This window comes from Anguilla rostrata, chromosome 18 (assembly GCF_018555375.3).
Source record: "Anguilla rostrata isolate EN2019 chromosome 18, ASM1855537v3, whole genome shotgun sequence".
Classification (NCBI taxonomy): Eukaryota; Metazoa; Chordata; class Actinopteri; order Anguilliformes; family Anguillidae; genus Anguilla; species Anguilla rostrata.
The window spans coordinates 5350504-5376613 of record NC_057950.1 but is presented as its reverse complement, the minus strand read 5'-3'; the positions used below and the strand labels follow the sequence as shown (position 1 = coordinate 5376613).

Here is a 26110-nt window from a genome sequence, read left to right as displayed (position 1 = left end):
CAGTGTTGGGCAGCAGTGTAGTTTAATGGGTTAGGAACTGGGCTTGTAACCAAAAAGGTTGCAGGTTCGATTCCCGGATAGGACACTGCAGTTGAACCCTTGAGAGAGGTACTTAACCTGCATCGCTTCAGTATATATCCAGCTGTATAAATGGATGCAATGTAAAAGTTGTGTAAGTCGCTCTGGATAAGGCGAAGGATAATGACGCTCCTTTCTATCAGCGTGCTCCGTGGTGTAAGGAGGCTAGACCCCTAATAGCAGCACAGGCGTGCGCACAGGTTAAATACCACGCTTTTAATTTTTTTATTGGATTGTATTGAACGCCTGTTAAAATCTATGCCTGTTAAATAAACTGCATCTGTGTTAAGTTGCCAGTAAATGGCCTGTGATCACAGTGCACATGAGTTAATGCAGCTTTTATCGTGTCCATTATTGTGCGCACCATTTTATTGCCCTGTGTCACACGGGAACACAGACGTCATGGTGGAGAGCTCTGTGCTGCCAGAGGCCTGTGTTTCAGCGCTCAGGCTGAGGGATGCTGGGATGGCTTCCTCCTTTTAATCAATACCAGCCCCTGAATCATCACAATTTAAGTCATTTAACACTGGCTATAATTATATATGAGAGCGCTTTGAATCATGGGATGTGCTCGTGTGTATCGATGCTCGTTTATTCGGGTCTTAATTAGGCCTGTTCAGGTGGTGGTGGTTTGAGGGATTGTGCGACAGTAATTCAGAATCTCCGAATGAGAAACTCGCAGTGGCGCTCCTCACTAATGAGAGGAAGGAGTTGGCTTCTCTATTTATGGAATCATTTTTTAAATGGTTATAAAAGGTCATTTTACTTTTGCAGGTTAACCCATTTCTAAAATTGTAATGCCTTTTTTCAGCTGAAATCATACCATACATTCATTACTTTTGGTAATGAACGCAAAGTCACTTTATCATTCTAAAGTAAACCTTTTGTAATCTCTAATTAGGTCACAGCAGATTAAAAAATGAAATGGGATTATTTGTTATGCATATCAAAGTAAAATGAAAAGCTGGCAAATAGGGGTGTGAAAAGCATTTTCCTCACGTGTGTCTCTCTCTCTTTCTCTTGCTCTCGCTCTTCTCTCCCTCTCTCTGTCTGTTGCTCTCTTTCCCTCCTCCTCTCTCTCTCTCCCCCTCCCTCTCTCTCTCCCTCTCTCTCTCTCTCTCCTCTCTCTCTCTCTCTCCCCCTCCCTCGCTCCCTCAGGTGAAGAAGTTTCTGGACTCTGCGTGCAGCCTGCCGGACTTCGTGGAGCGGTACAGGAACATGTACCTGCGTCTGAAGAACGCGATGGAGGAGCTGTTCGGCCAGCAGACGGCCTTCGTGCTGGCGCTGCGGCAGGGCTTCTCCGCCGCGCTGCTGCAGCTGTCCATCCTCACCGCCATGCACGTGAGTCGCTAACGCGCGCAACACGCCTGTCTGTGACTGCGCTGAATGCTAACGCGTCTGTCTATGACTGCACGTGAGTCGCTAACGCGCGTGACGGCAATGTACGCTGCGTCTGTGACGCCTGGATCGCAACGGCTGTCTGTGATGCGCTATGACGCAACGCGCTGTCCGCGCTAACGCAACGGCAGTCTGTCGTACGCGCTGAACGCACCGTCGGTCTGCTACGCGCGCGAACCTACGCTGTCTGTGACTGCGCTGAACGCTAACGCGTCTGTCTGTGACTGCCGTGAGTCGCTAACGCGCGTGACCGCCCTGTACGCTAGTGTAAGGCGCCAGTGCGCTAATGCGTGCAACGCGCCAGTCCGGTCGCTAACGCGCGCAACACGCCGTCCAGTGCTAGCGCTGAACGTAACGTTCAGTTGTGACTGCACGTGGCGCTAACGCCGCTGACACTGACCTGTCCTAGCGTCAAGGCTGCTGTTCCGTCACTGGCGTGTGCGCTGTACGCTCCTGTTACTGTCTATTACCCTGCGTCGACTGACGTTGTGAGTCAGGGACCGGCTAGCAACTGCCAGTCGGCAAGACCGTCTAACGGCCAGCCGGCCGCTATCGTGACAATCCTCCTGCTTCTTCCCAACTTTAAGTAACAATCGCGTAAAGTTTTCTTGTCCGGTAAATCGTAAGTGAACAGAATACACCTATGGTTCTTCTTGCCAAAGGTTTACCTTGTTGAATGCAAGTCTGCTTGGATTATGTCTGGTACATTGTTTCCACGGTGCTGTCTAGTTCATCAAGAGCTTGATTGTGTTGGGCTTTAGGCAGTTTTGAATTGGTTGAATGGATGAATGCCCTTGTACCTGAGCTCTGATATGCTCCCCCTCCCTGCACAGGTGAGTGAGAGATTCGCCCAGTACATCGACCTGATGATCCAGGAGAGCGGCGTGGACTCGGGGAACGTGGAGACGCTCAACCAGCTGCAGCAGTTCCTGGAGCCCATGCTCTTCCTGTCCGGCCTGGAGCTGGCCAACACCTTCGAGCACTTCTACAGGTGAGACACTTTCCCAGCATGCACCGCAGCTCTCCAGGGCTATGGTCTGTCAAGCCTGATCTTATCTGTGCCTTTCACCATCTAGTGGTAAGACAGAGGTACTGCAAGAGTGCGAACATGTTTTTGTGCAGATGTTTACCGACAACGGCCCATTTGCGTTCAGTGTGGGCTGTTTTGGGTGCAGTCAGAACCATGACTGAGCCTTTCTGATTAATACCGCCCACTTAGCGGGTCAGCTGATCACAGACACGCCCCCCCCCCCCCCCCCATCCGCAGGTATTACCTTGGCGACCGGCTGCTGGGCCAGGGCAAGGTGTGGCTGGAGAGCGCGGTGATCGATCAGATCGGCACCTGCTTCCCCAACCGCTTCCCGCAGCAGATGCTGAAGAACCTGCGGGAGTCGGAGGAGCTGCAGCAGGAGTTCCACCTGTACCGCCTGCAGCAGCTGGACAAGACGCTGCAGGACCAGGACGAGGAGGTGAGCGCCCAGCCGGAGGAACCCCTCCCAAGCTTTTTTTTCGGTTGTCCTGTTCCGGGCTCAGGGGCGCAGACTGAGAAGGAAGGGCAGGAGCTAATGCATGACCCTCTTTCTATAAGCTGTGTATGTTAGCTTGTATATTAATGCTAATGCATAGCATCCATTCTATTAGCTGTATATGTTAACTTGTATATTAATGCTAACACGTAGCGCCCATTCTCTGAGCTGTATATGTTAACTTGTATATTAATGCTAACACATAGCGTCCATTCTCTCAGCTGTGTATGTTAGCTTGTATATTAATGCTAACACATAGCGTCCATCCTCTCAGCTGTATGTTAACTTGTGTATTAATGCTAACATAATATCTGTTCTGTCAGCTGTATGTTGAGGAATTAGTGCAGTAATGCAAACTTCAGCCTCTGGTCTACTCAGTGTTGCACTTTCAGTCAGTCTGAAGGCCACTCAGAATTGGTAATAACAGGGCAGTATAAGCATGGAGAAGATTTGTGGTAAAGTGCATGTGGCTGTGTGTGTGTGTGTGTGTGTGTGCGTGCGTGTGTGTATGTGTGTGCGTGCGTGTGCGGCATGTGTGTATTTGCCACAGATGGCGGAGGACCAGGCCCCGGGGCTGGAGGAGGAGGGTGAGGTGAAGGTGCTGGTCCTGTCCCCGCGCTGCTGGGCCGTCTCCTCCCCCTGCTACCTGGAGCGCCCCGACCGCCACTTCCCCCCCCAGCTCTGCGGCTACCTGGCCGAGTTCACCGACTTCTACGCCAACAGTCAGTGCCCTCTGCCACCTCTACCCCCCCACTCCTCTCCCCCATGTCACCTCTACCCCACTCTCCCCCCCCTGCACCTCTACCCCCCCCCTCCCCCCTCCTCCGTCCACTTCTCCCTCCACCCAGTCAGTTCCCCCCTCCTCCGTGCTATATAATGAGCTTTCATTTGCACTATATGATGTAGTTTTATACACACTGTGTAATGCTGTCTTGTTCTGGGATCTGTCTCTGCTCTGCTCTGCTCACGGTGTTGACGCGCCGGCTCCCCCTGCAGGCCAGACGATGTACAGCCTGACGCACAGCAAGCCCCGGCGGCTGCAGTGGACCTGGCTGGGGCACGCCGAGCTCCACTACGGCTCCTGCATCCTCTACGTCTCCACGCTGCAGATGTACATACTGCTGCAGTTCAACAGCCAGGAGGTGAGCCCGCCCTCGCACGCCCCCGCGGACAGCGCCAGCGGGGGGGAGAGAGAGAGGAGCCCGGTGCACCATCAGGGGATTGACTCATTTTACTTTCACTAGGGCTGAGCGCTGAGTCACATTTTAAATATGCAGTGTGCCTGCTGTGAATGCATACAGAGGGGTACTGTACTACCCATAATACATCTGTTCTAATCAATAAATGGGGTCAAAATGGCGGTCACCCAGCAGGTTTATCGACCGTTATAATTCATATGAAACTACATGAAACCCTGGCGAAGGCCCTATGTTTTTAATGACCGTTTGGCAGTTTAATATAAATGGCTTGCCGTTCACTAATGGCATTCATGTGTCAGATGTCAGCCAGCCTTGCAGCTGCTGGGTGTTCGGTCCAGGGTGGGTTTCTGTTATGTTCTTGGGTCCTTAACCAGCAGGTGTTCTGGCTCTTTGAAAGCAGGAATGTTTTTAAAGCGTGTGGCATGGCGACTGAGGCCGCTCTCTCTGCCCCCCCCCCCCTCAGGACGTGGCCGTGGAGGCCTTGCAGCAGGCCACGGGCCTCTCCCTCGTTGTGCTGCTCCACGCACTCAAGCCCCTCACCGCAGAGAAGCGCATCCTGGTCCACAAGAGCTCCAGCGCCGACCCAATGAAGTGTGAGGTCACCCCTCCTGCTCTCTCGCCTCTCACCTTTCACCTTTCGCCCCTCTGACCTCTGGCACTGAGCAAATATGGGACTCCGCAGCCTCACTCAAAGTGGTTTGGAGTCTCTCAGGGAATTAGACAGCTTGTCGGGTGCAATTTAAAAGCTTAAGTTTAGCTATAAAGGCATCGTTTGAGACTTAGTGAAACATGTGATCATGAAATGCCTTGTGTGTAGTGGAACGGCCGTTTCCGTGGCGATCCTTACACGAGCTGACCAATGCCGACGTTCGCTTTGCACCCCCGCAGGGGTCCTGTGCCTGAACCAGGAGGCCCTCCCCCAGGACTCGGAGGGCCACAGCTACTGCTACCTGCTCCCCAAGCAGACCTACCTGAACGTGGACGAGGACGCCGCCAGCACGCTGGAGAGGAAGAGGAACTACGTCTACTGCCTCATCGTCCAGGTCATGAAGGTGGAGAAGGAGATGCACATCGACAACCTGGTCTTCAGGGTAAGACCCCCTCCGTAACCCCTCCCGGCTCCGCCCCTTTCTCTGGGGAGTTGGGTTTTTTTTTTTAAGCAATCTTGCAATTGGCACTGATGGCCTGACCTGCTTTGTGACTTCAGGCTTCTGTAAAAATGCATTTTTTCCCCAAGTTTTAAGAGTTGCACTGAGGAGTTTTTTTTAATTCTGAAAATCATAATCATGGGAAGTCCCAGAGAAGAAGCATGTAAAATGCCAAACATAGACAAAAATGCACAGAAACCTAGATCTGTCCTGCTGAAGACAATGGCCTGCTCAGCTCACGTTGTTTGTCTGTTAAGTCCAAAAGTGCTCTGTGGACTGGAATTAGCTAACACGAGAATGGACATGGATTGGAAACCTTTTGAAAGCCTCGCTCCTCAATGTATTTCCCTCTCCTGTCCCTTTGTTGGGAAATTGGTAAGTTTAGCAGGAGTTTCGGGCAGTTAAATCCTGGCACATTCATACTGAAAATCTCCTTAAAGTCCTGGAATCTGGTGCATGAGTGGGGATCCCTGTGCACAGTGCTGCCACCAGGAGGTCCTGCTTTGCATTGCAACGCTCCACCTCTTCCACAGTCCAACAGAGTCCATCCCGGTGATGAATATTCAACAGGTCGCTCCGGCTGATGAATATTCATCACCAGACAGACCGCGCCGCCTGAATTGGTGCCGTACGATTTGCAGTTGCGGTGGCTTAACACGTTCCTAATTAGGTTCAGGACCAGCCCGTCGGTGTTCAATCGGTGATCTTGTTGGCTTTCTGCTCCCCTCCCCCTGGTCCCGCCCCTGCCCCCTGGTCCTGCCCCCCCCTTGTCCCCCGGTCCCGCCCCCTGGTCCGGCCCCCCCTTGTCCCCGGTCCCTCCCCTGGTCCCGCCCCCCCCCCGCTCCCCACCCCTGTCCAACCCCACCCCCCGGTCCCACCCCCTGCTCCCCCGCCTCCCCCCCTCGGTCCCACCCCTGCCGCCCCCCTTGTCCCCCCCCCCCCGGCCCCCCCCGCCCCCGCCCCCCCGCCCCGCCCCCCTGCAGGTGCTGGACACGTGTCAGAAGCAGGAGGCGGCGCGGGCGCCGGGCGCGGTGCGCTTCGGCTGCAGCACCACCGACGTGCTGTCCTGCGTGATGCACGTCATCAACAAGGGCTACGTCAGGCGCAACGAGGACAGCCCGCACATCGTGGAGTTCCTGGCCGAGGACCCCAGCACGCCGCAGAAGGGCCAGGCCCACATCTCCTTCAGCCGGCCGGAGCTGAAGAAGGGCTCCAGCCCCGACCTCGGCAATGGCGGCGGCAGCAATGCTCCCATCAGGTGTGATGATGAGGATTGAGCCACAGGGATGGGGCGGGGCGGGGCGGGGCAGGGTGTAGAGGAGGGGTGGGGAGGGTGGCGGGGTTCACGAAAGGACTGTAGTCCTCTGGGCCATTTAGAACAAAGGAGGGGACAAAAGCCCCCCCCTTCCCCCCCCCTCTTACCGCCCCACCCCGAGCGGTGTGCCTGCCTGCTTTGGCAGGGCGTGCATGCGTGTGCGTGCATGCGTGTGCACGTGCGCGTGCGCCATCCGTCCCGCTGAAGCTTCTGGGGGTGTTTTTTTGTTTTGTTTATTTCCTAAGATTTCCTACATTGTCTGCCTAAGCCTGTTTATAATCTTATTCATTTCATGCTTCATGTTTTTTTGTTTTTTTTTCCCAGTTCCAGAGGAGGTCAGTTTGACTGATAAATGGCATCGGTTTTGCCGATCAGAGTCAGTTCTGTCAGTGCCGTCCTGTTTTACCTGCCTGTCGTTTCTGTCCACCTTTGAGCTCTAAATGCACCTGCGCACACAAACTGCTCTTACCTGTGAGCGTGCACCAATCGCGCTGCAGCGGGGTCGGGCCGGGGCCAGGGCTGAGGGCCAGAGGGCCAGGTCTGACTGTGTGTTCACCCATGTGGTCTGTGGGTGCCTTAAATGCTCACTTTAAAAAGTATATATATATATATATAAATAAATAAATAAATAAATGTTATTGCAAAACCAAAAAGATATATATATATATATGCAACTTGTGCTCAATGTTTTGTTTTAGGCACAGAACACCAGAATGTTATCATTTTAAGAAATAAAGAGAAGACTTATTTGAACCTCCTTCGTTGTTTTTGTGTGTGTGTGTATGGAAACGAGTAGATTTGAGGCTCTTCCTGATAGCAGTTTGCATTGACATTAGTTAGCATGTATGGATGCAATGGGCTCTACCTTTCTGGCTCATTTCTGTTAAAATGTACATACAATGTGCATAAAATCAATGCAAATAAAAATTGTGATATTGTATTACGCTCAACTGAATGTGTTCATTGACATTAACATTGCCATGGAGTCCAGTGCTTGCATTTTTAAAGGCGCGAGGTTCTAGCACCTTCTGTCAATTCCGCAATGCGACTGTTGTTTCCCAGACGAAGAAGCAAGACAGGGATTCTGCATTCAGGAACTGAATTTAATAAAAAGAATTTGAGCCAAATTAAGCTGCCCCCAGTACTGACCTACAAACTTAGACTTGTAACTCCACCCCCACGAGTGAGAACTGAAGACAGACTTGGAGAGGGGGGCGGTTAGTCGGATCCCGTACTGCTTGCCCAAATGTCAGCTCCTCCTCATCATCCATTTTAAAGGGTCACTTTCAACCTGGCTTGGTGGGTGGAGAGTACAACTCCCCCCATTGAGCGTTGTGTGTGAGAGCAGGCTGCAGGAGAGGAGGCAGGGTTGACTGACCGGCGACTGTGTGTCTCCCCCTGCAGTCTGGGAGGTCTCCTGGCGGGCCCGCAGCGGGCGGAGGACGGGGTCCTGGAGGCGGTGCTCTTCTCCATGGGCCGCACCATGACCCAGGAGGAGGTCCAGCAGCTGATGAAGAGGACGGTGCAGCAGGTGTCCGCCACGCTCAGCCTGGACCTGGACCGGGCCGAGCACCTGCTGGTGCACTGCAAGTGGAACGTGGACCTCCTTGTCCAGCGCTACACCGACGACCCCGACACACTGGTCCTGGCGGCCGGCCTGAAGGGCCGCAACCCCCAGCCGCCGCCCAGCCCCGTGTCCCAGTGTCCCGTCTGCCTCACCCCCCTGACGGGGGACCCCGACGACACCCCCTCCCTCTGCTGCATGCACTACTGCTGCCGGGTGGGTCTCCTCCACACTAAATAGTCCTCTTGGCCGTTTAATCATTGCAAAGAGAAAAGTGTTACTCGGATGCATCAGAAAACCGGGCATACCCCCCACCAGTGAGGATAATCAGTAAAACCTATTTCCATTTTAAGGGGTCTACATTTGTATTTCTACAAATGTGTAATATGGCTTAAATTGTAGTTTTCTCCAATAATTATTCAATAATAAAAAGTGTGCTGTGCTTTGGTGAGCTGTTATGCTCAAATATTGTATTTTGGATACAGATTTTTGCAAGATGCGCCAAGAAATAGTTGTTTAGGCTTATGCACCAAGCACAGGTCACAGTATTTGCTAATTAGCACAACTCTTCAGTCAGGAGGTAGAACTAATTGGTGAAATCAGCTGGCTGATTTCATGGATGGAAGAACCACATGGCCACACATGACTTGTACTTTCTGACCCCTGGACTTTCCACATGTGCCCGCAAGTTCATCTGTTTAACTACAGATCTGTTTAACTACAGATGTAGCGTCTTCCTCTGACTAATGTCTGTGTGAGCCTGACTTGCACACTTCCGTGTGATATGAAGCAGCGACTGGCAGCACGTGCTTCTGTGTTTCAGCATGATTGGGCATCCCAATTTGGGGGTAAAAATGGGGTGTTGCAGTTTCCGAGGTGCCCTTCTGACGCGGGTGTTGTGTGTTTTGCAGTCATGCTGGCAGGAGTACCTCACAGCCAGAATCGAGCAGAACTTGGTGATGAGCTGCAACTGTCCCATCACAGACTGCCACGCCCAGCCCACCTCCCAGTTCTTCTACAGCATCCTGACCGACAAGGACATCATTGCCAAGGTCTGTGTAGTATGAGACAGGTCTGACAGCACTGTGCATGTAGTATAAGACACGTCTGACAGCACTGTGCATGTAGTATAAGACACATCTGACAGCATTGTACATGTGGTATAAGACATGCCTGACAGCAGTGTGCATGTAGTATAAGACGTCTGACAGCACTGTGGATGTAGTATAAGCCATGTCTGATAACGCTGTGCATGTAGTATAAGACATGTCTGACAGCACTGTGCATGTAGTATAAGACATGTCTGAAAGCACTGCATGTAGTATAAGACATGTCTGACAACACTGTGGATGTAGTATAAGACACTTCTGACAGCACTGTGCATGGAGTATAAGACACGTACATACCGGCCCTCCGGGGCCAGGAGTGCTGCATCCCTGCTTGAGTAACCCAGCGTCTGCCCTGCCCCCCTCCCCCTCCCCCTCCCCCTCCCCCTCCCGCAGTACGAGAACGCTCTGCTCCGGGGTTACGTGGAGTGCTGCTCCAACCTGACCTGGTGCACCAACCCCCAGGGCTGCGACCAGATCCTGTGCAAGGAGAACATCGGCAGCATGGGCACCTGCTCCAAGTGCTGCTGGTCCTCCTGCTTCAGCTGCAACTTCCCAGAGGTCAGTGCTGCGCTCTATGCTCTTCTCTCTTCACTGTACCATAGAGTGCACTACGGTGCTCTGGATCACCATAGATATGATGCATTAACCAGGTAGTCTGTTCTTGTGCTCCTTCTCCTTCCGTCCTCCCTTCTTAACTGCAGGAGGCTTTGAAACCGAGTATCTGGTGCTTCTAAACATCCATTGAAGCTACATTGCGCTCCACTCGATTAACACTTGGTTAATTCTCCGACGATGCATCAAATTGTAATGTTTCAGCATTAATGGAGGGGAACAAACTTTCAATGTTAAGAATACAGAGCAGACCATCTTGTTTTTGTCTAAGAATATCTATGGTATCACAGTCACTGGACCACAGAGTCCATTACACCGTGCAGTTTGTAGCATGTCTGATGTTTTGTTTTGTTTTTTGCACCAAGGCACACTACCCAGCCAGCTGTAGCCACATGTCCCAGTGGATGGACGATGGGGGCTACTACGAGGGCATGAGCATGGAGGCTCAGAGCAAGCACCTGGCCAAGCTCATCTCCAAACGCTGCCCCAGCTGCCACGCCCAGATCGAGAAGAACGAGGGCTGTCTGCAGTGAGTAGTCCGCCCGGGAGGCGGGTCTGAGCCGGGTCACGGTTTAGGGTCTGGTCCCGGGCTGAACCAGGTCCGGGGACTGGACCGTACTGGCCTCGTCGACCCAGGGAACTGCGACTGTATTTTAAGGCCCCAAAGCCACAAATTGGCAAGGTTAGGAGTGAGAAGCATGTAATTATTAATGGTCTTGTTTATTGGTCTGTGTGACCTTGAGACTGTACACACGGCTTTCTCAGAAGTCTGCTCTGAGCTCAGTCGCAGTTGTCTCGGGACATAACTGAGCTGAACGGGTCCCCGTCCAAACCAGGTCTGGGGCTGGACCATGTCCTTGTCTGAACCGTGTAGGAGTTTGAATGTAGCCTGATGGAGAGTACTGGTCTTGTGGACCTACAGAACTGTGACTCGTGCTTGGTTTAGGTTTAGTCCCGATTCTGGTCAGATTGCCATTGGTCTGTGTGGTCTTAAGACTGTACGCGGCTGTCTCAGAAGTCCCAGTTGCCTTGTGACGTAACTGATCTAAACACAAAGACCCTCTGCCTTTGTTTCTGAGTGGGATCGGCAGGATGAGGGTTACAATGGCCTAAAAGTCTGACCTCTAACTGTGGGAATATCTGGTGTTTCTTTGTGCCCCAGTATGACTTGTGCCAAATGCAACCACGGGTTCTGCTGGCGGTGTCTCAAACCTTGGAAACCCACACACAAGGATTACTACAACTGCTCCGCTATGGTAAGGCCCCTATACCCTTGCCAGAATGTTCTGTGTTTTGGTGTTGAGAGTGTGTCTATGAGTGTGTCTCTCTGTAGAAATAAAATTGTTGTTTTTGCCGTGGACCTAGAGCACCGATATTACATGTGCGTGGGTGCTCTCGTAAGTGCAGGTGAGTAGATAATCAGTGAAGTAACGGGTTTGATTTTGTGTGAACAGGTGAGCAAAGCAGCCCGCCAGGAAAAGAAGTTCCAGGACTACAACGAGAGATGCACTTTCCACAATCAGGCCAAGGTATGGGTCTGCCCCTCTAACTCAACACTACTTGAGCTCGCTATTTCATTGGTCGTGGCTCGTGGTGAAGGCGACGTGGATCTCACCAGGTTTCCTCTCCCTCCAGGACTTTGCCATTAACCTGGAGAACAAGGTCTCCTCGATCAACGAAGCGCTGCAGATGAAGTCCTTAACGTTTGTCATCGACGCCTGCAAGATTCTGGCCCAGGCTCGCAAGGTCAGGAAGGCCTTTCCGTCCTGCAGGGTCTCGTGTGCTGTTTCCATTGTGTTGGGCATTAAGGTCACAGAGGTCATGTGAGATTAGTCTATAGTTATATATTTAAATCTGAAGTTTTCAGGAATGTTGATGTACGAAAAGAACAAATTTGTTTTTTTAGTTTATTGTCCTCAGTAGACAGAAAATGGTAATCAACCAGTCACAGAAAATATTGACCTTTTATATTAAAAAAAGAATGTGGAAATATCTTGATTGTTCATTTGGTTGGAGTGAATTTGCCAGTTTTGTTGATTTGTGTAAAATCTGTTTCACCGTGTAAACACACCATGCCAAACATCTGTTTTTACTTCACGTCTGACAGGATCTTGTGTTTTTATTTCATTCTTTATTTATATTTTTATTTTCTTGCCGTTTTGTGATTGTCCATTTTCAACGTGGTTGTTATTAACTGAGCCCTGGCTGCAGACCAAATTTCCCCTCGTGGGGGGATGATGGAGATCGATCGATTGCTCTCTGAAAGTAGTTTTCCTCGTTGAGGTTTAACACGTTTGCGTTTGCTCAGGTGCTGGCCTACTCGTGCGTGTACAGCTACTACAACCAGGACACGGAGAAGATGGACGTGATGGAGCAGCAGACCGAGGCCCTGGATCTCCACACCAACGCCCTCCAGATCCTCCTGGGTGAGTTGCGGGCCTCCCCGTCGGACACGGACGCATCGCGGGGAGCGGTACACATCTCACTCGCTGTTTTATAAAGACGTGTGATGATTTTTTTGTTGGTGAGTCCTGTTCAATGTATCTGCAACAGCTGTGCGTCCAACAGGGCGTACTTTCGTGATGAACACCAACACCATTAACACTTAATTTAACTAAAGGCAGACCTGACAACGAGAGCTAGAGCTAGCTCTATCCTATGTATTTTACCACAAATATATCCGCGGATTGTTTCTAAGAGTTGACAAGCACATTCATCGACATAAATTGTAAAGGCCATTTTATGTCTTGTTTGTTCTCTTGACGTCATCTTGTTCAGCAGCCATTTTCATGCACTATGCAAGAATGTTTGCTTACATTAATGAACATTTCGTTATGTCACCTTGCTGACGTAGATGGGCAGCGGGGCTGATGTGGGTCGGTAACGGTGCAGAATTAGGTGATGTGGGTAACAGGGCTGATGTGGGTAATGGGGCTGGCATAGGTTACAGGACTGATGTAAGTATGTAATGGGGATTAATTAGGTGGTGTGAGTAACAGGGCTGATGTGGGTAATGGGGCTGGCATAGGTTACGGGACTGATGTATGTAATGGGGATGAATTGGGTGATGTGTGTAACAGGGCTGATGTGGGTAATGGGGCTGGCATAGGTTACAGGACTGATGTAAGTATGTAATGGGGATGAATTAGGTGGCGTGAGTAACAGGGCTGATGTGGGTAACTGCTCTGTGCCTCTGCAGAGGAGACGCTGCTCCAGTGCACTGATCTGGCCTCCTGCGTGCGGCTGCTCAAACCCGAGCATCTCAACACCGGCCTGGAGCTGATCCGCCGCATCCAGGAGCGTCTGCTGGCCATCCTGCAGCACTCCACACAGGTACACACACTCACACACTCACACTCACACACTCCACACAGGTACACACACAAACACACACACAAACACACACTCACACACACACTCCACACAGGTACACACACACACACACTCACACACACATACACACTCTACACAGGTACACACACACACACATCACACACACACTCCACACAGGTACACACACACACACACTCACACACACACACTCTACACAGGTACACACACACACACACACACACACACACTCACACAGGTACACACACACACACACACACACACACACCACACAGGTACACACACCACACACACACACACCACACTCACACAGGTACACACCACACACACTACACACGTACACACACACACACACACCACACAGGCTCACACATCACACACACACACACTCACACACACACACTCTACACGGTACACACACACCACACACACCACACACTCACACAGGTACACACACACACACACTACACACCACTCTACACAGGTACACACACACACACGCACACAATACACACAGGCACACACACTACACACACACACACCACACTCCACACAGCACACCGACACACACACACACCACACACCCACACAGGTCATCACACACACCACACACACACCACACACTCACACACACACACACTCCACACAGGTACACACACACACACACACACACTCACACACACACACACTCTACACAGGTACGGCACGCGCGCACACACCACACACACACACACACACTCTACACAGGTACGGCACGCGCGCACACACACACACACACACACTCTACACAGGTACGCACCGCGCCTACACACACACACACACACCACACACTCTCACACAGGTACGGCACGCGCGCACACACACACACTCTACACAGGTACGCACACACACACACACCACACAGGTACGGCACGCGCGCACACACACACACACACACACAGGTACGGCACGCGCGCGCACACACACTCCACACAGGTACGGCACGCGCGCACACACACTCACACACACACACACTCTACACAGGTACGGCACGCGCGCACATACACACACACTCTACACAGGTACGGCACGCGCGCACATACACACACACACACACACACACACGCACACTCTCACACTCACACATGCACACTCACTCACACATACACACGCACTCACACATGCATACACACACACGCACACTCACTCACACATGCATACACACACACACACACGCACATACACACACACGCGCACTCACACATGCATACACACACACGCGCGCGCGCACTCACACACACACACACACTCACACATGCATACACACACACGCACTCACACATGCACACACACACGCATACACACACACGCGCGTGCACTCACACACGCTTGCTCAATCACACACACACGCCTCTACGTGCGCAAAGAGACAGGACAGGCTCCCAACAGCAGTTCATAACAATTGCTTAAATTCCCAACACCCAACTGCTTAAATTCAGCAAGCTTTATTCTGCAGATCATGAGTTACTGGAGCCCGGTGAGCTAATATTTATCCACATTGATCCAGAAGTGTAAATACTCAGGGACTGAAGAGAGGAACCCCTCCCAATAAAATCTTCTCCTCCAGTGTAGTGCCTGTGACTGCCCCCTGCTGGCCAGATGGCTGTCAGACACCTCGGTCTCATTATCCATCACACCAGCCTTCTTACTCTCTGTAGCTTAGTTATATCAATGTCTGCTGAGCATTATTATGTTATTAGTACATTACAGACTATTAGTATATTACTCATTAGGCAGAGAAGTATTCCCTTGATTTGACTTGATTTGATTAATTAATCTTAGCTTGGGTAAATGAATGCGTACATAAAATGTATGCATTCAATAAATTAAAATGTGTTGTATTTTAGGTTACATATTAAGAAGGAGTGGCCACAGGGAGGCCTTGGGAACCAGTGCTGTGGGATCATGTGCATGACTGTGTCTGACCTTATCCGTAGCTGTGACAAAGCCTTTCTGTCCCACTCTCCCAATTGCAGGATTTTCGGGTGGGGTACCAGTCCAAGCCCGGATCTGACCAGGAGGCGGCCCAAGCGGCCAATCTGGCTAACCACACGGACTCGAACAAGGAGTGAGTATCGTGCCCCTGAGGGACTGGTGGGTCCTGCTGCCGGAACAACGTCACCTGTCCAGGTGTAATTCTGTAGCCTGCAAATGTGTTTTGTTGTCAAGTGAGATGGATTTCATTAATTGCATTGGCGCAGTCAGAGTGGTTCTGTACTGTACTAAGGCTACATTCAAAACTCTGGACCCTAATGCTCAGTTCAGATTTTTTTGCTCAGGTTTGATCGTTTAGATCGGCTGTTCATATTCATTTTTGAAAGGCTCTCAACTGTCCTGTCGATGCATAATTATGACAGCGTTAACCAATCACGTCACTTTGCTGGTGTACCAATGGCTGGGAGGAGAACGCCATTCTGCACCAACCCTGTCTTTCACTGAGGGCACACCCCACCCAGCTGGTGTACTAAATTTGTGCATTAACCCAGCAGTCCTGGTTTGAGCGTCCACTTACAAGTGACATGCAAAAGAAAATTGGAATTGGGACAATTTTAGCTGCAGACTGAATGTAACCTTAGTGTAGTTAAGAACTTAGAACGTTAAGCTCTGGACGTGTCAGATTAGATTGTGAGTTCATCGTGTGGGTAATCTTAACTGAAGCGTCTGTTTAGGTCGCAAGCAGGTTTTCCTAAAATGCAGTGTGCAGTGGCATTAGGGGTCATAGCTCTAAGGACAACCCTCTCTCTCTCTCTCCCCCCCCCCCCCCCCCCCCCCCCAGGGCGAAGTCGGAGGGGGGCTCCGACTCGGGCGACTCGGACAACGTGAACAACACGGCGGAGGACGGCGGGGACGGCGACGAGGAGGACGACGAGTACGACGACGAGTACGTTCCCGAGTGGCACGAGGACTACGACGAGGACGACATCGACGAGGACGACTTCTTCTCCGACGACGACGAGTCCGAGAACGTGGAGAGGGACTTCAGCCCGTTCGACTAAAAAAAAAAAAAAAAAAAGAAGTTTAACGAAAAGTGAAAACCAATAAAATGCACACAAAAAAACACGAGTCGCGCTGAGCTCCTGTCAAGCAATGCTACCGCGTACATATTCCAGAACGGAGAGGAAATGAGTAGTTTGGGGTGTTTTTTTTTTTTGTCTGACGGGAAACAGCTGGGTCAGGTTTTTACACAGGAATTAGGCAGTGAAGCATATGAGTCTTTTTCATCAGAAGAAAAATTAAAACAAAGTCCCTTTCTCTCGGCAGACTCCGGCCACCAGTTACCGTCGTCATAATCGCAGCTGTATGTTGGTCATTCTGTTCTTTTTACATAACCGTATCTGCAAACATTTGTTCTGTTAATTCATGTAGGTTAAGTTTATACTATGAAACCTTTTTTTGTTTTTTGTTTAATGAGACCTTATTTCACCACTTCACTGCTGTCAAATGAGAAGAGGAATGTTTGTGAAAATGCGCCGTTTTAAGAAGCGGACACCGGGGTCATAGCCCATGCCTTGGTTCAGTGTAGCCGAAGGAGCAAATTAGGCACAGAGTTACAATTCCACATGAATAGAAATATTTCACATTCGTTTTTTTTTTTTTGTTTTTTTGTTTTTTAATATCAGTTGAGTTGCCATTTTCATGATGCAGTATAAAGTTATTTTCTACTCAAATGTACGCCTTGATTTAATTTCCAATACATTGATATGCCTTTATTTTTAGCTGGTTAAATAAAATACTCACATGGAAAAGTTACCTAATGGTTAAATAAAAAAAAATTAAAATATATATATATATATACGTTTTGATTTGAACAATGGAGAGCATTCTTAGGACTATTGAAATGTGGGGAAAAAGTGAATGGCAGTTAAGGAAAGAATGGTTAAGTGTAAATATTAAAGGGCTACTGGAACTTCCCAGTCCTGTTTAAAAGCCTGTCAGTGCATTCTGAAATGGAAACTTACTGAGTACAGAGGGGGGGCTGGCTAACGGAGAACACTTCAGGATTCCAACAGTCCACCAAAGAAATGGGAATATGAGACAAATGCATCAAAAACATGTCAATCGGCTCTACTTGGGTCTCATTGCAATAATTTGGATTTTTATTTCATTCTATACTTTTTTTTTGCTAAGCAGCAACATATGTTACTTGCTTTTTCCCAGTTTGTTTTTTTTTTTCCTGGAAAACAAAAAGAGTTTTTGGACATGTTAATGTTCATATATACAGAGATGGAGAGAGATCAGATACCTTGGCAATGTCTGAATTTTCTGTAAGTTGAGATCCTTATATATTCATATATTGTTCATCTACTATGTTCTATCTTTCCAAATTAAAGCTGGAGTTGAGCAACTTCAACTTACTAAATAAAAAGCTTTTTCTGCTAACACCTATTGTCCATGCTTAATAGATTCTCAGGTGTAAAAGTTACTTTTAAGCCCAGGAAGTGCAGCTTGTAGGATGTCAATGAGCGCTCTGAGTTTACTGCAGTTGGGTTATAATTTAGAACGCATCTGGGCATTGATATTGGAGATGCGCGGCCGCGCTGTGAAGAGTTTCGGCTAAAGCGGACGTTGGTTCTGCTTCTGCACAGAACTTTGGACAGTATTGCACGGAGCAGCTGTGTGTGTTGCAGTATGTCGAAAGGCCTTGGCCGTTTCAAGGCAAGGACATGGGAGATATGAAACCATCTGTTACCTTTGGCATAACAGCCTTCCCCGTATGTGAGATGGCCGGAATTGTTGACTTCTGGCACGGGATAAACCAACGCTGGCGACATTGCTGTCTCAGCAGGGTGGTCTGATAGGCCTTTGCCACAGCGACAAAGGGATTTTAGGGTAGGGGTGTAACATCTTGAGCCTGAACTGTTTATCAGAAGCAGTCTATCGCCTCTGATGACAGCGTGTGCATTTCAAGGTAACTGTGATGTGACCTTCGAAGGGCTGAAACTCATTTTGCTCCATTAGATTTTATATTACCACAACGATAAGGAACCATTTTAAAATGGTGGACAAACTTAGTTTGCATTGAGAGTTTTGCATTGAGGTGTTAGTGGAGTAAAACTACTCTGAAAGGTTGGGGAACGAAGTCTGACAGGAACAAGTGTAATAAAGTAAACTAGTGATACATTCTTGGGCCCTTAAAGTTAAACCGTATCTTCTACTTGCCATGATAGTATATTCACAATGACATCCCTTATGGGGATGGGACCACTGAATAATTATCGTTGCAAGCTATCCAGGTACATTATGTTCCACTTTAAAAAGAATGCTTGTTGGATGGTTATGAAATAGTAATTTTGAGGTAAAACTTTCCAAGGATGAAAGTTGTTCTCTTTGAGTAAGCAAGTAAGTTATGAACATAAAATAAGCTGAAGGCTCCAGTAGCTCAAACCCCAACGCTACCACCCCACATTAGGCTAGGGAAGCCAAGCAGCAAGCACAGAGATAAATGTCAATGAGAAATTTAAGATTTGAAAAAGTTTAGGCAAGTATTAGTCCCATATTTTACTGGTAGCGCGTCACCTCCTTGTTCTGCCCATCTGAACTTGATAAGAAATGTAACAATCGTTAATCGAGTTTCGAAGTTCTGCTTGACTTCGAAAGTCCGCTATTCTTCGTGACTTCATGGGGAGCGGAGCTCCAATATTTTCCACACACTGTACAGACGTACTCGGTACCATAGACATATATACATGTCTATGCTCCGCCCAAGCTTAGTTCCGGGTGCTTCGACGCTTAATTGGTTGCACTGAACTCTATGGTTGGCTGAGGGCGTGCTTTCCTGTCCTGTTACAGGTCTTTACTTCCGAGGGGGGAGGACATGAAGTTAGCTAGGAAGGTAATGGCGTTTAGCATATTCTAGGTAATTTCTATTAAATGCCCAACGTGGCATGTAGGAAAGCAAGCTCGCGCGTCCGCGATTAATTTCTTGTCTTCAGAAAATTAGACAACAAATCTCAGTTGTGACAAAACGACTTTATTCCTCCGTGTTCAAAACTATCAAGTTAGCATTGTAAACCATGCTACGTATTCTCATGACGCTTTCCATGGAAATGGATTCGAGCCAAACGTAATGTTGATATTTTACCAAGCTTTGCCTATTCTAAGCTTAGCTAATTTTGTAAATGTAAACACGCCCCAAAAAATACATAGTCTGGAGTTCATACAGTGCGGAAGAACGAATCCAAACTCTTTCGGCGTAGTTGCTCGGACACAGACTAGCTATCGTTCCCGAAGCCAGCATGGCCCGTGGTGGTCGTCGGAAACGTAGGGGCGATGGCTTTTTGCCCCCTGCGCATGGTCCTCCCCGGCCGATGTGTCCACCTCAACCACCGCCACCTGACATAGGCTGGCACGGGCCTCCCTTTCCGGGCGGGCATCCTGGTTACCCTGATCCCGATTTAATGGATGATTCAGTGGGCTTCCGACCAGTGATTGAACCGCCATATGGACCGATGAATGAGCCTGGATTTGGACCAGTGGACCACGATTTTAGAGGGCGTGCTAATCAATTCCATGGATCAAGACCTATGATGGATGTAGACTATGGCCCTATTCCCGACATGGGACATGGACCAGTAATGGTCAGGGAGTATGAGCATGTGGACCACGGAGACCTCGGTCCAATGCCTGATCGACCTATGATGCCCGAACCTCCGGAGTTTAGAGCTTTTGTGCCGCCTTTTGAGGAGAGAGATTTCGGTCCGATGGGGCGAGAATGCGCTCCCCCGATGGACGGGGGTTATGGACCGAGACATGGTGAACTCAGTCCTGTGGATCGAAATTATCAACAGACAACGGACGAGAGATCTTTTGGCTCTGCAGTGATGCCGATGGAAGGCGGTTTCGCTCCCTCGTCCATACAAGACCAGGTAAGAAAACTTTACACGCGAATTGCACGTTGCGAGTAGGAGGTGTAACTTGCTGAATGTTTTTGCTTAATAGTTTGCAAGCTAAGTAACGTAGGTTTAGTTAGAGTGAGCTACAGAATTGCTCGCGTGTATTTTCAGGTTCAGTTTCATTCATCAGTTCAGGTTACGCAACCGAATAGCGTACTTGTCAGTAGCGTAACATATTTGTCTCTTACACAGCGTGGCATGTTCTTTGGTGGTCCGAGAAAATTTCATGGGCCACCAGACCAAGATATGGGCCACGATCACGGCCACGGTGCAAGAATGATGGGACGTCCCGGATGGGTGGATACCTCAGTAAGTCCCCGTCTTGCTTTGCCTGTGATGTCTCGAATATTTATTGGCAATTGCAGGTCATTTACAAATAACGAAGCTAGCAACAACCCTGTCAGTCCAAGTTCAAAGATATTAACGTTTAACTCACTGTTGACTCACTGATGACACCTACTGTAAACAATCAAGGTCAATTGTACAGGTCACTAGAGGACACCGAACTAGTGATCCAGTTGTCTTGATCCAGACAACGTTTGCTACACGAGAGCGCACATTTTCATTTGCTTTTTAGTTCAAACATTTGCATTTTCCCAAAAGCAACATCCACACCAGGTGTGTGGTTACTTTTCTATTTCCTATGCAAGGTGTGCTGTCGTCGAATTGGTACATTGATGAATTATAATAAAAGCGTGGCAAAATGTTTGCATGCAATTGGCTTTACATGGGTTTATAAGGCCAATGAGCTTGGACCTGGACTTTAAGCCCCGTATTTAATAGTGAGCTGGCAAAAGAATGAGGCAGCACAAAAAAAGCAACAGCACAACACTGGCCAGCTTTACTGGACTCGAAAACCGTCAGCATTTCTTAGTCACATACAGGATTTATATTCAGGACTCTTGTTTTTGTGGTGCTATGTTTAAATTGTGGTCATGTTCACGTGTCTCTGTCTGTCTGGGTCAGTCTGTTCGTCTGTGTGCGTTGTGGAAGACTGTGTACTCTAAAGGGATCATTTTTGAGCAATTACGTGTGTGTGTGTGTGTGTGTGTGTGTGTGTCTGTTTGTTCAGCAGCAGTTGGATAAGCTGTTTTGGTATTGGCGGTTTCTGATTGGTGGTGTCTGATTGCTAGTTAAATGCTTCTCAGGAATGGCTCATCGTGCACCCCCTCCTTTCGCGGCACCATATCTGCGGCATACCATCCCGGGCATCACCCTCCCGGGCACCCTCCTACTGGGCATCACCCTCCTACTGGGCACCCTCCTACTGGGCATCCCACCCCCCGGGCACCCCCTACTGGGCACCAACCGCCCGGGCACCCCCCTACTGGGCACCCCCCACCCGGGCATCCTCCCTCTGGGCATCCGCCCCCCGGGCATCTCCCCCCCAGCCATCTCCCCCCCGGCAAGAAGCCAGATCCCCAGAAGAAGCCCAAACTTCCCCCAAAGCCCTGCTCCAAGTAAGCGAACTGAAATGCACTCAGTGCTAAGGCTGAAGGAAGGGATTACATATTACAGATGCAGATCCTTCTATTTTTCCTTTACCTAAGTAATGTTTTATTTATTTATTTATTTTTTAAGAAAAATACATTAAGAACAAAATGACTTTTTCTTATTTATGGGGGGGAACCCTATTGTTTGTCAGTTCTTTTCAGCTGTTCCATAACATGCTGCTGTTGTTTTAGGCCTCCCCCTGGACGATTTCAAGGGATCATCTCATTTATTGGGGTAAGTAAGCGGTGTCGGATGCGTTTTTTTTTAACTCGTGCATTTCAGACAGTTTCAGATGATGAGGAAATATTTTAAGTATATAAGTAAATTTAGTAAATATTTTTGAAAGTAAATATTTGAATGTTGTATTTTGAATGTTTGTGCTTTGACTTTCATAGCCCAGGCCAAATTAACACCCCCCCCCCCAAAAAACCTACCTACCCACCCCCGTGTCACCGTGCCCTGCTCGTGACCACGTGCTCTGTCCCCTCCAGGCGGACTACGGCTTCATCGAACGGGACGACCTGAAGAAGATCCACTTCAGCTTCGACGCTTTTTGGGGCGACACGACGGAGATGATCCCGGGCGTACGAGTGCAGTTCACCGTCTACAAGGACAAGGCAAGCCTCTCTCTCTCTCTCTCTCTCTCTCTCTCTGTCTCTCTCTCTCCCTCTCCCTCTCTCTCTCTCTCTCTCTCTCTCTCCTCTCTCTCTCTCTCTCTCCTTCTCTCTCTCTCTCTCTCTCTCTCCCTCTCCCTCTCCCTCTCCCTCTCCCTCTCCCTCTCCCTCTCCCTCTCTCTCTCTCTCCCTCTCCCTCTCCTCTCTCTCTCCCCCTCTCTCTCCCCCTCTCTCTCCGCTCTCGTCTCCCTCTCCTCTCCTCTCTCTCTCTCTCTCTCTCTCTCTCTCTCTCTCTCTCTCTCTCTATATATATATCTCTCTCTCTATATATATATATATATCTCTCTCTCTCTCTCTCTCTCTCCCCCTCTGTCTCTCTCTCTCTCTCGCGTGTGGTGCTACAGCTACAGGGTCACTCTGGCCTTCTCTAGAGGGATCTTCTTCACCTTTTGGAACTTTGTGTTGCCTCCACAGGCTATTTTTATTCACTGTTGGTGCTGGTGTTTTTTCAGGGAAAGGAGTGCGCAACTGATGTTGTGGTGCCCTCTGGTGGCACCGAGGAGGTGGACGGCGACATTCTTGAGGGAGTTGTCAGCAGAGCTCCTGAATGCCAGGTGAGTTTAAAAGCAAAAACAGTGACTTCCCCTCCACGGAAAAAAGAATATACTGAGTTAAAATGGGCTGGCAAGATTTTATTGACACTTCACAACGTATGGGCAAATATGCAAACTAGTGCTGCTTTCAGATATTGCAGAATATGAAATGCAGATATTGCAGCCTATTCAGATTCTGTAAGGGTCTGGGGTTGATTGACTTACACAGGCTGACTTTTCAAACCACTGAATGTAGTGTGAACTTGTCTTGACAAAAACCTCCCTAATTTGGCCTCTCGGATGGGCTGGGAATCTGCAGAAAACTGTCTCTAGACTGTGGATTTCAGTTGCTTAGCTGCCAGAGCAGGTGATTTCTGCTGTGGTCTTGAAATTTTCAGTTTGCAAGGACATTTTAATCGTGCTGATAAATACCCACGAAACAAGCAGGCCTTTAATCAGTTTGTTGCACAGACTAGATTAGAGTGGCTAGCTCCAGAATTCTTTGGAGACAAACTGGCAAGGCCATGTTTTTTTTTATGTGCCCTGTCCAAGGCTAGTTATAGCAAAAATATCTGTACAGTAAAATCAACACATCAACGGCCTTGCACAGCCTTATGCATTTTTTTTTTTTTACAGGACCACATTTTTGAAGTTTTGTTAATGAGAAGGTGACCTCAGGGCATCTCCCTATGAAATTTTGTTATATTGCACCCTGCATTCCTCCCCCAAACCCCCTACCCCACCCCGTTAAGGTGGACGGAAAGTCCCGGAAGCTCACCTTGCCCAAGTACGCGGGCTCCATCCAGGCCACGCTGCTGAGCGAGGAGGCCGAGCTTCCCTTCACGACGCACGACTACCGTCCCTCTCTGCTGGCGGGCGACCGGGTCCAGTTCAACCTGCTCACCGACCTGGTCACCAAGGAGAAGAGGGCCACCAACATCGCGCTCCTGCCCAACACCTTTCAGTTCACCAATGAGAGCAGAGAGACGGTGAGGCTCTCCGCCAGTCAAACGGAAGGGAAAAATTCACCCGAAAAAAAAAAACATTTAAACTGTTTCCTGTAGGCAATAGTATAAATGGTACATGTGATGATACCGTGTGCTATAAAATGGCACACCAAAATGTAAGACAAATTGAGGGCTGTGGATGGCTCCTCCTGTGGTTGCACTGTTCTAGTGCATGGCCCCACTCTGTGGTATCGAATTCGGACCATGCCAGTGCCGACTGACTGGCAGCCCTACACAGTTGGCTCTATGGATGGGAGGCTTTCAGTCAGACCGGTTGACTGCATCCTATTGTGTGCCAGTCTAACAACATATTGAACAGATTTTACTAAGCAAGGCAAATTTTTTTTGTTTATAGCCAGTCTCAGGCAGACGTGAATTAATTGCCAGTTACTTGCTGAACCTGGGAACACTTTGTACGGACTTCACTGGATTAACTCACCTTACCTAGCCATACCATTTTCTAGGTGTTTGCAAAGCAATTGGGGCCTACACACATGCTATAGACCTATACAGAGACCTATGGAGAGACCTCCAAATGTGGAGTCAGACTACATTTCCCAGAATGCAATGCTTCTTCCTGCAGGGCGTTGTCATGAACACGAAGGATGGCTCTGGCTCCATAATGTCGGAGGAGTGGAGCAACCTGTGCTTTGATGCTGATGAGAACCTGAGTGACACTGAGCTGAGAGTAATGGACGAGGTGGAGTTCACGGTCGTTCCTGTGAGTGCTTCTCCATTTTAATTCTCTGTTTTTTTCCACACATAGCTGCTTAGATTTAGGAAAAAAACTTAATTCCTTCCCTTAGGTTAACACTTCATTCCCCAGCTCATAAATTCTTGGTAGAAAACGTGTGGAATATACGCAGGACACTGCTGGGTCATTTTATTTCACTGTGTGGTGATAATTTCTGTTTTTATAAAAGGCTGTTGTACTGAGGAGCCAGAGCAGCTTATGGTGAACAGAAACAGAAAGTGCATTCGTCTGATCAGTATGAAAATTGACGCCAGACCTGGTTTACAGCATTCCTAGGCCTTGCCTGATATCTAGTGTTTAAATAGTTTGTTAGAATGCTACCTGTTCTTCCCTCTGCAGACATCAAAGCAAACGTTCTAAGGGGCACTTAAGTCACACCCTAGTTTAGGCATGTGGTCTGAGGGTCCCACATTCTGCAGAGTTTGCAGGGACACCAGAACATAAAGCTATTAACACTACATTACATTACAGGCATTTAGCAGATGCAGAGTGTGTGTGTGTGTGTGTGTGTCAAAGGCCTGACGTGTTTGCTGAAACGTGCTTAAGCAAGAAATGGAAGAACCTTAAGAGGAACTAAGAAAGCTTTCAAAATGCGCTGTTTATGAACTTTAAATAACTGTCAGAACAGGTAAGTGCGAATATGGTGAAAAGGATGATGGGGCAACAGAGCTGGAAGTGTATAAAGATCTGGCCAACTCCCTACTCAAGGGCGGGGCCATTGTGGAAGAAAAATCAGTTTTTGTTTGCTTACACTGAGTGCCAATATGTTTCAGCGTGTGTGCTTGAAAAAAATGTGTCTACTTCTGTGTGTCAAGATGTGCTTGAGCAGTAACGGTAAATTGTAAAAGGAGGAACCCGCCCTATTCAGGGTATGAGGAAACATAGAGGAACCAAAAAGCTTGCAAGACGTGCTGTTTGCACCTTTTGAGTGTCTTTAGAACAAACTGATTTTTATCCTTATGAGGTAATATGGAGGATAAGATTGCAGACCCGGAAGTGTATAAAGATCTGACCTACCCCATCTGAGGGTAGAGTCATCCTACAGCACCGCTTTGAGTGTTTTCTGGGTGTACTCTCTTCGGCTGAATAAAAAGCACAGTTCTGTTAAACCCATCGCCACCTGGTGGACAGTCTTTGTTCTTTGTGAGAGACAATAACCTCCAGGACAAGGCGAAACAGTTCTTTCTGGGTCGGTGTGTCCTTTCTCTTCTCTTGCAACTCAAAGGTTTTCTGCACAAGACTGTTTCCCAACATAAGTTACTTACAAAATTCCAATAAGTAAATGTTTACAATTTTTTCTCCTGCAGTTGGGGTCCAAAGATTCTCTAGATCGTATGCATGAGTGTGCAAAGAGGCCACAGTCTTTCCTTAGTTATAAAATTCTTAGACAAAACACAGAACACCTGCTATTCTTCA

General features: G+C 48.8%; 2 protein-coding genes across 7 annotated transcripts in view; both read left to right on the top strand.

Moving 5' to 3' along the window:
- The window catches only part of LOC135245122 (cullin-9), a 48333-nt gene extending 30614 nt beyond the window's left edge, over positions 1–17719 (top strand). For 5 of the 6 annotated variants that reach the window (XM_064317968.1, XM_064317965.1, XM_064317970.1 and 2 more), the window contains 19 exons: positions 1237–1419; positions 2310–2467; positions 2744–2945; positions 3553–3724; positions 3999–4144; positions 4665–4794; positions 5090–5292; positions 6333–6607; positions 8069–8444; positions 9140–9280; positions 9731–9895; positions 10315–10478; positions 11112–11205; positions 11404–11478; positions 11585–11695; positions 12258–12375; positions 13149–13282; positions 15316–15407; positions 16116–17719. In XM_064317968.1, the coding sequence (XP_064174038.1) occupies positions 1237–1419; positions 2310–2467; positions 2744–2945; positions 3553–3724; positions 3999–4144; positions 4665–4794; positions 5090–5292; positions 6333–6607; positions 8069–8444; positions 9140–9280; positions 9731–9895; positions 10315–10478; positions 11112–11205; positions 11404–11478; positions 11585–11695; positions 12258–12375; positions 13149–13282; positions 15316–15407; positions 16116–16335 (3159 nt within the window). In that variant the 3' untranslated portion in view covers positions 16336–17719. The remainder of the gene's footprint in view (positions 1–1236; positions 1420–2309; positions 2468–2743; positions 2946–3552; positions 3725–3998; positions 4145–4664; positions 4795–5089; positions 5293–6332; positions 6608–8068; positions 8445–9139; positions 9281–9730; positions 9896–10314; positions 10479–11111; positions 11206–11403; positions 11479–11584; positions 11696–12257; positions 12376–13148; positions 13283–15315; positions 15408–16115) is intronic. The other variant, XM_064317967.1, reaches the window with a different exon arrangement.
- Positions 17720–21369: 3650 nt separating this feature from the next.
- si:dkeyp-121d4.3 (uncharacterized) overlaps positions 21370–26110 on the top strand; it is a 17955-nt gene continuing 13214 nt past the window's right edge. The window contains exons 1-6 of the mRNA XM_064318124.1: positions 21370–21692; positions 21918–21960; positions 22218–22343; positions 22853–22954; positions 23686–23922; positions 24524–24661. Coding sequence (XP_064174194.1) covers positions 21370–21692; positions 21918–21960; positions 22218–22343; positions 22853–22954; positions 23686–23922; positions 24524–24661 — 969 coding nt within the window. The remainder of the gene's footprint in view (positions 21693–21917; positions 21961–22217; positions 22344–22852; positions 22955–23685; positions 23923–24523; positions 24662–26110) is intronic.